The sequence below is a fragment of the Salvelinus sp. IW2-2015 genome, unplaced genomic scaffold, assembly GCF_002910315.2.
Source record: "Salvelinus sp. IW2-2015 unplaced genomic scaffold, ASM291031v2 Un_scaffold7807, whole genome shotgun sequence".
Classification (NCBI taxonomy): Eukaryota; Metazoa; Chordata; class Actinopteri; order Salmoniformes; family Salmonidae; genus Salvelinus; species Salvelinus sp. IW2-2015.
Window position 1 is genome coordinate 1 of NW_019949067.1, and position 12,565 is coordinate 12,565.

A 12,565-nucleotide genomic window follows, 5' to 3' on the forward strand; every position below is an offset into this window, starting at 1 on the left:
CACTGACTCCAGTCATCACCCAATACAGATGTCTTCACTTGGTCTACGTCCCCATGACCTCACCTTCCTCCCAAAGTGTGCCCTTGTTCACTTCCCTTCACTGAWTTAAAAGGAAATGACTGGTATAAGAAATATGGTGGAAACTGACTRGCCCATGCCTCCACCAACCCAATGCTATTAGATTTGTGGGAAGTAGTGAACGAGTGCACATTTGCAGGAGAAAGTAGATATTATTGGGACTCTTTTAGATCTGTCCATAAAGCCAATGGAGGATGAGACTCATAGCCCCCTAGTGGCTATAGTAGGGAAATGCAGAAATATAATTCTAATAATATAGACAGTAACCGGACAGTTTATTAGGTACATCAGCTCATTCACCAAAATGGATGGCTCCTACAGCCAGTGAGTAACGTGGCTGTGGCTTGCTATATAAAGCAGGCAGACAGGCATTCAGCTACTGTTCCATTGAAAGTTAGAATGGGCAAAACGAGTGACCTAAGCGACGTTGAGCGTGGTATGATTGTTGGTGCCAGGTATGATTGTTGGTGCCAGGTATGATTGTTGGTGCCAGGTACTCCAGATCCAGAATCTCATCAACGTCTGCCCTCCTGGGCTTTTCACACACGACAGTCTAGGGTTTACCGAGAATGGCACGACAAACAAAAACCGTCCAGTCAGTGGCAGTCCCGGGGGAAAACATCTCGTTGATGAGAGGTCAAAGGAGAACGGCTAGAGTGGTGCAAGGTAACAGTCTGGCCACAAACAGACAGATAACGGAGCAGTACAACAGTGGTACAAGGTAACAGTCGGGCCACAAACAGACAGATAACGGAGCAGTACAACAGTGGTGTGCAGAACATCATCTCAGAACACACAACTTGTCGGTTCTTGTCACAGATGGGCTATTGCAGCAGACGACCACACCGGGTTCCACTCCTATCAGCTAAAAACAACAGGAAGCAGCTCCAGTGGGCACACAATCACCAACACTGGACAGTTGAGGAATGGAACAACATCGCCTGGTCTGACAAATCCCGGTTCCTGTTGCGTCAAGCTGATGCAGAGTCATAATTTGGCGTATGCAGCATGAGTCCATGGACTCATCCTGCCTGGTGTCAACGGTACAGGCCGGTGGCGGTGGTGTACTGGTGGGGAATGTTTCCTGGCACACCTTAGGTCCCTTGATACCAATTGAGAAAATAACGTTTCCGACACTTTGTAGAATCCATGCCCCAAAGAATTCAGGCTGTTCTGGAGGCAAAGGGAGTCCGACCCGGTACTAGATGGGTGTACCTAATAAACTGGCCAGTGAGTGTATATTTGATTTAAAGTGCCATGTACAGTATGCCTATAATAAACTATGTGAAAGATGGGGACTTGTTCTCCTATGTGAGGGGATAAGAGGAGGTCAGGTATAGATGGGACACAGCTTTTGGCAACAAAAAACCTTTGCTAACCCTTACACTTTTCCTTACCTTAACCTAATTCTCCTAAACTGCTACGTCAATTCTCCTAACCTGCTGCGTAAGTTCTAAACCTGCTGTGTAAGGTGAATTTTGACAAAAGCTGTATCTCTTCTAGTCAAAAACACTAGGGGGAGGGGCTTTTATTTCCTGGTTAGTTTAGAAGGTCAGAGGTCAAATGGTCAGAGGTGGGGTTACTGTGGGGTGGTTATAGAGTTAGATAGAGGGGGAACTTGGCCCAAAGATAGGAGCTGAGCTCTCTAGTACATCTCTATGGGGGTGGGTTCCTTGGGGGACATTTTGAGTGAAGGTCGTCCCTCCCTCTCTACTTCTCTCCGTCTCGGTGGTGCAGCCTTCTCTCGTACTGGCGCTTGGTGATGACGTATTTGAAGAACTCGTAGACGGACCAGCTGATGGCGGTGGAGGGCATCTGATAGATGATCCTGGCCTGGACGCCCTTAAAGAACGCCGCCCCGCCCCCCATCCTGTACACAGTCCGGAACGCCTCCCCTAACCCCGAGATGCGGCGCCCCCCAGTGGCCGACGCCGTCCCTACACTCGCTCCAACCTCCAGCGCTCCTGGGACCTCGGCATGGACCGCTAGGGCCTCCTGGGTGTTGAGGAGGGTCTTACAGACATCCAGCGGGGTGGTGGCGGCGGCGGCAATGGCCCCGGCAAGCGCCCCGGAGATGACGTGAGAGGAGGGGTTGTACTGTCTGTGGGGGTTGAGCAGCTCCTGGAGGTACTCGTAGGTCATGAAGTGGAGAGCCTGGAAGGGGACGTTCATGGTCAGCTGCGTTGTGTAGGAGCGGTAGAAGGCCCCGGGGCCCTCGCGCCTCCAGATGGAGCCCATGCAGTCAGACACGCCGCGGTACGGGGAGTTGTACATCTGCATACGCTGCTTCACCACTAGGGGGGAGAGAAAGAGAGTTTAGAAAGAAAAAGGAACAGATGTTGAAAACACACTGGAGCTTTTAAAGTACACAACCAGACAGAGAGGAAGTTCAGCCTAGAGGAGGAAAGGGAGGAAGGTCAGCCTAGAGGAGGAAAGGGAAGTTCAGCCTTGAGGAGAAAAAGGGAAGAGAGGAAGTTCAGCCTAGAGGAGGAAAAGGGAGGAGAGGAATTTCAGCCTAGAGGAGGAAAAGGGAGGAGAGGAAGTTCAGCCTAGAGGAGGAAAAGGGAGAGGAGAGGAAGTTCAGCCTAGAAGAAATGGAAGAGGAAGGTCAGCCTAGAGGAGGAAAGGGAGAGGAAGTTCAGCCTAGAGGAGGAAAAGGGAGAGGAAGTTCAGCCTAGAAGAAACGGAAGAGGGAAGGTCAGCCTAGAGGAAAAGGGAGAGGAAGTTCAGCCTAGAGGAGGAAAAGGGAGAGGAAGGTCAGCCTAGAGGAAACGGAAGAGGAAGGTCAGCCTAGAGGAAAAGGGAGAGGAAGTTCAGCCTAGAGGAGGAAAAGGAAGAGGAGAGGAAGTTCAGCCTAGAAGAAACGGAAGAGGAAGGTCAGCCTAGAGGAAAAGGGAGAGGAAGAAAGAACAGGTGATGGGAGGACAGAGAAGAAAATAATAGTTGAAAGGAAAAGAGTACCACATCTAGTCAAAACAGAGATATTAGGCTTTTAATGAGGGATACAGTTGAGACACACCATCAAGGGATTCCCCACTGCAGCCAATCAGAATGAGATGAAACCAGTCTCTAAAGGAAACACTACTTAGGAAAGTAAAAGGAAATGGGGCTTAATGGAATTCAGAACACCAGAAAGTTCAAAGCGTCCAATCCCGTCCCTAGTGACCCAGCCGGTGGACCAATGGCACAGCTGGCTGGCACACCTGGGCCTGGTCAGGTTGCTATGGAAACACCAATCACCATGGCCAGATGTGTGTGAGCCAGCGGATGTTAATGCTATACACTTGAGGGAGCAGGATGTAAACACACACCTGCAAACCGGTCGACTAATGACACTCACAGATGTGKGTTCCGATGCCCCTTTAGTTAGATGATGCTAACCCTCAACACTGATCTAAGGCCAGTTTTACTTTTCCTGCCCTAAAGGTCAAGGATAGGATATGACTAATGTAAGCTGATCCTATATCTGTGCCTACTAGCAACTTCTACCCAGGTGCTGCTCCTAATGGGCACCCCCAGTCCAGTCTCAGAGCTCCCCCTAGTGTCCTGTAGCAGTATATAAAGAGTTGTGGGGAGGTGCTGTACATATTCAGACAGAGAAGGGATTACTGTTCTATTAATGTATCAGGGAGTCTGACGCTGCAGATATCTACAGTGTTTATCAGGTGACATCTCATGCCATCATTTTTTGTAGTTTACTTAGTGCCTTATTGCAACAGGATGCATGTTTTTTTAATTATTTTTAATTCTGTACCAGGCATCGTCTTTTCACTCTGTCATTTAGGTTATAATTTGGAAACAACAATTTGTTGATCCCATCTTCAGTTTTCTCTCATCACAGCGTAAACTCTGCACCCTGTTTTAAGTCACCGTTGCCTCATGGTTAAATCCCTGAGCGATTTCCTTTGTCTCCGGCAACTGAGAAGGAAGATCTTTGTAGTGACTGGGTGTATGATACACCATCAAATTTATAATTAATAACTTACCCATGCTAAAAGGATATCATGTCTCTTTTTTTTTTACCATCTACCAAATAGGTGCCCTGGCTTTGCGGAGGCATGGAAAACCTTCCTGTCTTTTGTATTGAATCAGTGTCTTGAAATTCACTGCTTGAACTGAGGGACCTACAATTACCTGTATGTGTGGGGTACAGAGACTAGGTAGTTCTTTCAGAAAATCACTTAAACCATATTTATTGCACATTTGTTTAGTCCATTAACTTTATTATGTGACTTAAGCATAATTGGTTATCCTTTTAAACGTATTGATTGGTCTTGCCAACTGACAAAGGGGTTGATACTTACTGACTTGACATTTCGGGCATTTCATTTGAGTCATTTGTAAACTTTCAAAACATTTCCACTTTTCATTATGGGATACTGTGTGTGTCGGCAGATGACACACAATCTTAATTTGAATCCAATGAGTTGAGGGCTGTAAGTACAACAAAATGTGAAATCGTCAGGGGTGTGAATACTGTCTGAAGGCAGGCACTGTATTTTCTAATGTGCTGACCTTTTTAGAATCAATCTTGACTTGTTGCACACTTTCTGTCACTCACTTTACTAGGGACATATGTCTCAAGTCATTGGGTTGTTGTGAGGCTGATATGGCTGTCATGGGCTAGTTAGAGACTACCTTCCTCATTGATCTGGTTTAGTTTCCTAGCCGGAGCCTGCCTGTGTTGAAACGGTGCTCTGACAGACGTCACTCGTGGTTAAATACAGGAAATGTGCGTTGGCGCTCCTTCCTCCTCTCTCTCGCTGTTTCCTCCATAGAATTTTCAAAATAACCAATTTCTCTCTTGCTGCTGAGGACCTTTTACAGGTGTGTTCACTGTCTCTCTGTTGTCGCAATGGAGGATTTCTTTTGATAAGTGCCAGTTAGGGGCTCTGGTAAAAAGAGGCAACTATTCAGGGTACAGGGTGCTTGTAACACTGGCCTGTGCGGTGCCATTAGGTACACAGCTTCACCTGTCTGAGCGAGGGCAGTTTCTCTCCACTGCCCGTCCGTTTTGTCTGTTGAATATGACAGGATTCTAAAGTGGCCGCCCTTCTAGCTAGAAGACAGGTCTGGCCCTGTTATCTAGCTTGCATCGTAGCCAGTATGGCCTGGTGGGTGTTGTAACGCACGGTCATGTGGGTGCTGAAATGCCGGAATTGACCCGTGAGCCTGGCATCATCGGTGGGTAGTTAGGCCCATTCGAGCTACAGTAACAGAAACTTTCAGAACGCCAATAGAGAGATACTGTAAGTGCAACTGCCGTTTTGAGCGATGATCAACTTTAAGATCTTTAAGTGATTAACAATAAGAATCATATCTTGTATGAATTATGGACAATGCTCTAGTAGCTTCTAAATGTGGTATTGTGGATCTGAAAGACGTTGTATGAGGTTCACTGTGACAAACTGAAGAGGAATGCAGTTGCCAAGCCATGATGATCAAAGCCCACAAACACTTTGACAGCAAACCAGTGAACGATGAGCGTTATAAACAACCATGACGATGAGCGTTAGTACAACCATGACGACGAGGCGTTATAACAACATGACGACGAGCTGTTATAAACCATACACGCTATAAACAGACGAACGAGCGTTATACAACCATGCGACGACGTATCAAACCACGCGCGGTTTATAACACCATGACGACGAGCGTTATAACAAAGACCAGCGTATACCGTGACGACGAGCGTTATACAACTATGACGAACGCAGACGTTAGAACCAGACGCACTTTAACATGACGAGTTATAACAACCATGACGACGCGTATATAACGAACCATGACGACGAGCGTTATAAAACAGACCGACTTTACAATGACGAGAGCGTTACTAACAACCATGAGAGAGCGTTATAACAACCATGACGACGAGCTTGATAACAACCAGACGACGAGCTGACTTTCCTCAACACGACGAGCGTGACTTTCCTTCACAAGACGACCGCGGACTCTCGTCACAGACGACCGCGGACTCTCCTCACCGACGACCGGACCCCACGAGCCGGCCAACTCTCCTCACAGCGAGACCGCGGACTCTCCTCACACGAGCACGCGACGTCTCCTCACCACGACGACCGGACTCTCCTCACACGACGACCGCGACTCTCCTCACACAGACGACCGCGACTCTCTCACAAGAACGACCGTGACCTCCCTCAAAGACGACCGTGACTCTCCCAGCACGACGACCGTTGACTCTCCTCACACGACGACCGTGACTCTCCTCACAACGACGACCGGCTTTACCGACAGTGCTTTCCTCACAAGAACGAGCCAAACATTGTTTTTGCATCCCAAATGCATCATATTCCTTTACTATCAGTGCCCTACTTGACCAGGCCCTCCAGTAGTCCCAGTCAGAGGTAGTGATGTAGGCATCACAACAGGGTGACATTGATACACTTCACTACAGGAGAGAAGACCACTAATATGTGAGCTGTTTCCCCATCTGCTGTACTGTACTCTGGTGTCACGCTGTTGCTACACGGGCTTGTGGCTGATGGGCTGCAGCATCTAGGCTCTATATAATGGAGAGACGAGAAGGACGAGAGAGAACGAGGACGGGAAGAGGAGGGCAAGAAATCATTCGGAAAGGGGAGACTTTCCCAGGATCAGCGTGTTAGTTAACCCCTATCCTTTCATTCTCTGAAGGGACTCGTCAGGTGTCTTGTCTACATACCATGGTAATGCTAAGTCTTGGTCAAATAACGTTATGCAACCGGTGCGTTCTGATGTTTCTATTTCCTGAAGAGGAGCAGGATGGGGGATGAAAGCGTGTACCATTGTTGCTGTAGACTCACGCAACATAGGTGGTGTGCTGTGTGTGTGTGTGTGCACTGGCAACTTCGCAGGGCGTCGATGGCGCCGCTGTGAAAGCGAAAAGGGACAGTAAAATGGAATAAACATTGGAGTACGTTTAAATGTGTAGAATGGTTGACTGTTAGCCTCCCGTGTTTTCCTAGTACATGGGTTGGAGGGGATTGCCAAGACAACTGTGTTGAGGTCTATGCTAACACTGTTGTATTGTTCTGATAATGGTGACGGTGCAGAAATGGCCTTAAAATGTAAGCTGGGACCTATCTGTCTTTGCAAAAAACACAACACTGAAACCACTTTAGAAAAATGAATTTGGGGCAAGTCTTTTAGAGCTTTGTTAAAAAAAATAATATTATATATACAACAAAACACTGTTTCTCCAATTCATCTGACTTCCCGGTTTCCCAGAAGTGGTGTGATAGTCATGAGGGGAATTCTCATCCCATGCTCTCCAGATAGTCATTTTCCCCACCCTTCCGTCTTGGGTCCTCTGTGAGTTGGGATAAAGGAGCTATTCTACTCTTGACGCAATCTCAGAAGTTGTTTTTATTGCTCCATCCTTCTCACGAGCATTATTCCTGTGTGACACAGTGACATGTGCCCTGTGACAGAGAAGGTGGACCCAGTAGCTCAGGCCTATTTATTCTCTCTTGGCATTGTGCATGCGTCTCACCTATTAACTGACCTGAGCGTAAACACGGAACATACTGATAGGCTATACAGAGAAACGTCTACTGTAATTGGGACTGGTGAACTGCACTGTGACTGCACCTCTTACTTTTTCACATATCAGTTTATGACGCCACTAATTAGCTGAACGTATGAAAGATGTTGAACTATGCATTGATGCCCTTCTCGATTTCTCCCGCCCCCTCTTCTACATTCTTTCTGTCCCTCTCTCTCCCTCCTTTATCCCTCCTTGTCTTCCCTCGCCTCTCTCTCTCCGACGCGGATGCGAGCCCTGCAAGCCCGAGTCCGGGGCGCGTTACCGTAACTGTGATGGACGCGCTACGTCAGATCGTGCGTACCGGGGGGTGTGGGCGACCTGTGAGGGGACTGAATGGTCATGGCGATAGGGGGCGGGGCAAGCCATGCTCTGTACTTTGCCTGTTATGAGAAACTCAATTCTAATCACGCAACGTGGTCCCCAGGGAAGCGAACAGCATCTTTGCTACATGGTACGGTGTCACAGCCACACATGCACTGAGGACATTGACATTGTGCGAACATACTGTACCTTAGAATGATTAGCGATGTTGCCCTTAATTTGAAAACCACACGTCATGACGAGACCGACAGATTAAGGAAAAGTATGAGGAAGTTGCCAGTGCGCCAACTGCTGTGTGTTTTGGCCTTACTGGACTGGTAATCCAACCATCTCTCTACCCTGCTCTGCATTCTTTTTCAACAGGAATGGCAGCTGCATGGCCACTGTACTCGCATGATGCAATCATGAACCCAGCAGAAGCGTAAAACTGTTGTGTGTGCGTACTTTGTGTGTGTGTGCGTGCTATACTTTGTAGTCGAGCATCACTTTGTGTCGTGTCGTGCATGCATACTTGTGTGTGTGTGCCATGCATACTTTGTGTGTGTGCGTGCGTGCAAATACTTTGTGTGTGTGGTGCGTAGCATACTTTGTGTGTGGTGGTGACGTGCATACTTTGTGCGTGCCGTGCATACTTTGTGTGTGTGTGCGTGCATTACTTTTGTGTGCGTGTCGGTTACTTGTGGTTTGTGCGTTACTGTGTGTCTTTGTGCGTACTGTGTGTGTGGGTACTGTGTGTGTAAAGGGTCGTGGGTTGTTGAACGCAGGAATTCTTGTTTTCATGCAGAAAAAGGAAGATAAAACGCTAATAAATGTTCTTGCTGCGTTTTGCAAACGCAGATCTAAATTGCTATTGTAAATTCATGCTCCAAATCATATGAATGTAAAAGGGTGGGTTTCATGCTGCAGCTGCACTCTCTGATGAAATAATATCATCGTCTCTTGGTCATTGGCACCCCAAGCGCTCTGATGAAATATATTCGTCTCTTGTCATTGGATTCACCAGACAGCGCTCCTGGATGAAATAATATATCGTCTCTGTCATTGCATCCACCCGACAGTGCTTGACTCATGTGTAGGATACCATTCTCCGGTATTTTCGCTCAGGTGTCATTTGCTCGGTAGAAAGTTAAATTGCAAGATTAACTTTAAGCAAAATCCTTTTGAAATGTAGCTGCTACATTCTTCAGCTAGAATAGATTTCCCTCCAGCTGGCGACAGATTTTCAGTGTAGAATATTCTAAAATCTGCATAAAAACAATAGGCCATTTTCCACCAGAGATGTTTCCATCAAATTACTTGTTGCGGATTAAAGGCTGCTGCCTGGATTACGTAGTCGTACATAAAATTCTTTTGCAGTTAAAAAAAGCCAAGTTAAAGTGGCGTTTCATCGCATTTTCCAACTCTATGATGGTTTTGTCAAAACCATTGTGTACGTTACATTGGCGAGTGTGTCGCACTTGGTCTTGGCACGTCGCTCAGCCAATCAGCTGGCAGATACAGCTGCGGTAGAGCTTACTTAGAGTCTGTTACCGGGCCCGGGCCGGACGTTCAGGCGAGTAGGGCCTGTTCTCATAGACTTAGGCGTGAGCAGGGCTCGGGATCATTAAAGCCATCACTAACATTTTTATGTGGAGGCATTTCTCGCGCCTTGCTGCGTCAAGTTCAATGATAGTCTGGCTAATATCATATTATGGTGTCATAAGTGTTTCATTCACAAATATAAAACAGGGGATTTTTGACAGAAAATAATTATACTCGATCAAAACTCAAGGATTATTGATGAGGAAAAGTAGCTACACTAACTGCTAATCTTCATTGTCTCTGCATGAGCTAGAGCAGCCAAGCTGAGCCGCTTGCTATGGATACTCGGAGCAGCCCAAGCATCGTCATCATGTCAGCAAGAATAAGACCCGCCAGTATGTCCTATGCACCTAAATAAAGTAATGCGCTATTCTCAGAACTGGTCTTGCTAAATTATTTAGAATCCTTATCATTCTCAGCTAGATCTTTCTTATCTTTGAAATTGTATTCTAAACGTGTACATCAGTTTAGACCAGGTCATAGCACTCTCTCTGCTGCATCCCTCCTTGATGTTGGTTACTCGATGGCTAAAAGGCAACATTGACATCTTCATTGACCTTGCGATACTGTTGAATCCTCATTACCAATTCGGAGGCTTTACCTCAATTGGCCAGACAGCCTGCATGTAACTGGTTGTAAAATTACTTAACCAGATGGAACACTCCATGTGTATAGGTTTCCTGATATTGCCAAAATGGTGTCCGCAGGCGGTCGATTCTGGTCTTACTTTTTACTGTTAATACGAGTATGGTTATCATCCCCCACGGTTGACCAGGTAGTCTCTGAACTACAGTCTGCCTTCATCTGTATTACAAGAACTTTATTGACCTGAAATTAGTATTTGGAATTCAGTAAACTAAGCACATGTTGTTTCCTGGAGCACATATATATAAAAATGCTCTGATTTAGCATGGATTTTGGATGGTGTCCTATGATTTGCGTCCTGCTTAACAAATATCTGGGCATCTGGATAGATGAAAGCTGTCTTTTAAAATAATATTGATAGTTAAAAATCTGAGAATAAAAAATGTCTTCTGGTAGAAATAGGTCCTGCCTCTCGCCTAAATAAGCAAGAAAGCAGGTATGCAGTTTCCGTTTCCTATCGGTCGTAGGCCTATGTGCGACATCATCTGTATGAACGCGAGCTGCCACTTAATGAAGCTGTTAGATGCAGTTTGTCATGGCGCAGCTGCGCTTTATTAAGGTGACAAGTTAATGTCATCCGCTGCATTTCTGATGTCGCGTAGGTGATACATTGCATGTTTAATTCATGGTCTAAAGCCTTTTACAAAAGTCCCTGCTGTCCTAACATTTCCTAAACTTTAGACAATGTTTACCAACCCAGTCTCAGGGAATTGGTTAACCTGGAAACTTCCTTTGGTCTCTACAGAGTTATGTAAATCACTTAGTTGTTTCCAAATTAGGTAAAATTGTCTTTGAATGTGAATGTTTCTGTGCCTTCAGTCCATTCAGAAAGCTATTGAAACCTAATTAATGATGAATTGTGATGTTCTGGTGCCTCTAGGCTTCAGAGAACTGATTGAAACTATCTAATTGCATGGTAATGTGATGTTCTGGTGCCTCTAGGTCCATTCAGAAAGCTGATTGAAACCTAATAATGAAGAATGTGATCGTTCTGGTGCCTCTAGGCAGTCAGAAGCTGATTGAAACCTAATTATGATGAAGTGTGTTTCTGGTCCTCTGCAGTCCATTTCAGAAATGCTGATCTGAAACCTAATTACATGATGAATGTGATTTTGGTGCCTCTAGGTCATTCAAAAGCTGATTGAAACCTAATAATGAGAATGTGATGTTCTGGTGCCTCAGTCCATTCAGAAAGCTGATTGAAACCTAATTAATGATGAATGTGATGTTCGGTGCCTTCTAGTCCAGTTCAGAAGCTGATTGAAACCTAATTAATGTAGATGTATGTTCTCGGTGCCTCTAGGTCCAGTCGAAACTGATTGAAACCTAATTAATGATGAATTGTGAATGTTCTGGTGCCTCTAGTCCTTCAGAAAGCTTTTGAACTAATTCTAATGATGAATGTGATGTTCTGGTGCCTCTAGGTCCATGTCAGAAAGCTGATTGAACTAATTAATGAATGAATGTGATGTTCTGTGCCTCTAAGGTCATTCAGAAAGCTGATTGAAACTGTAATGACTGAATGTGTTTGTTTTTTATGCCCATGTTGTTCTTTCTTACTTGCATTTTGTATTTATATTCATGTGTTTTTTTCTGTCATTCAAGGCACAAACAGACCTTGGTCTCATGTATGACTCTGATAAGAATTAAAGGGTTAAATAAAATATTGAAAAGGAGCATCCAAGCTCTCATCATGTGCATTTCCCCCTGTGAAGTTATCACTTATTTCATCTGGTACTAATAAACGGCATGCTTTCCTAACGATTTTTCCTTCGTGACGAGGACCACACATGTCATCACGTGACTCCCAAATTTACTTCAATATGACTGGTTATCTATATCAATATTTGCACCTAATGTTCTCTCACACATTTTCTGGCAGAAGTCATTTTACAGAACAAAAGATCTCACACCTTGGTCTAGCGCGTGCTTTTATAACGTTTGGGAATTAGTGCTCTTGTCCAACAGGCCTGTCTATGAAAGTGTTTATCGACTTAAGAAGGTTGAATGGAAACCTGGTGATTGATAACAGAAATATATCAAACACATTCTTTTAAATTGTTAGCTCATTTACTTATATGCTCTAGCTCAAATAACATTGCAGCTTCTGTTGTTCCCGTCTCTGATGAAAGCGATTTCTGTTCGAATGTGTTTGCTGTTATGTAATTTTGCTGTGATGAAAAACTAGAGTTCACTGCTCTATTACAAGCAAAAAAAACACAGATTTTGATAATAAAACACAGGTGAAATGGTTTAAGACGCAGAGTTTTTTGATGGTGTGGTTGAAAATGCTGGAAGTTCTGACGAGCTAAATGCGACCGTGTGTGTGTGTGTGTGTGGTGTGTGTGTGGTGGTTGTGTGTGTGTACACACTACAGTGATGTGATGT

General features: G+C 45.3%; 1 protein-coding gene across 1 annotated transcript; it reads right to left on the reverse strand.

Moving 5' to 3' along the window:
- Nucleotides 1–6: 6 nt before the first annotated feature.
- LOC112079385 (mitoferrin-2-like) lies at nucleotides 7–3,697 on the reverse strand. The gene has a single exon (XM_070442318.1). The coding sequence runs from the start codon at nucleotides 2,356–2,358 to the stop codon at nucleotides 1,789–1,791; it is 570 nt and encodes a 189-aa protein (XP_070298419.1). The 5' UTR covers nucleotides 2,359–3,697; the 3' UTR covers nucleotides 7–1,788.
- Between the last annotated feature and the right edge of the window lie 8,868 nt (nucleotides 3,698–12,565).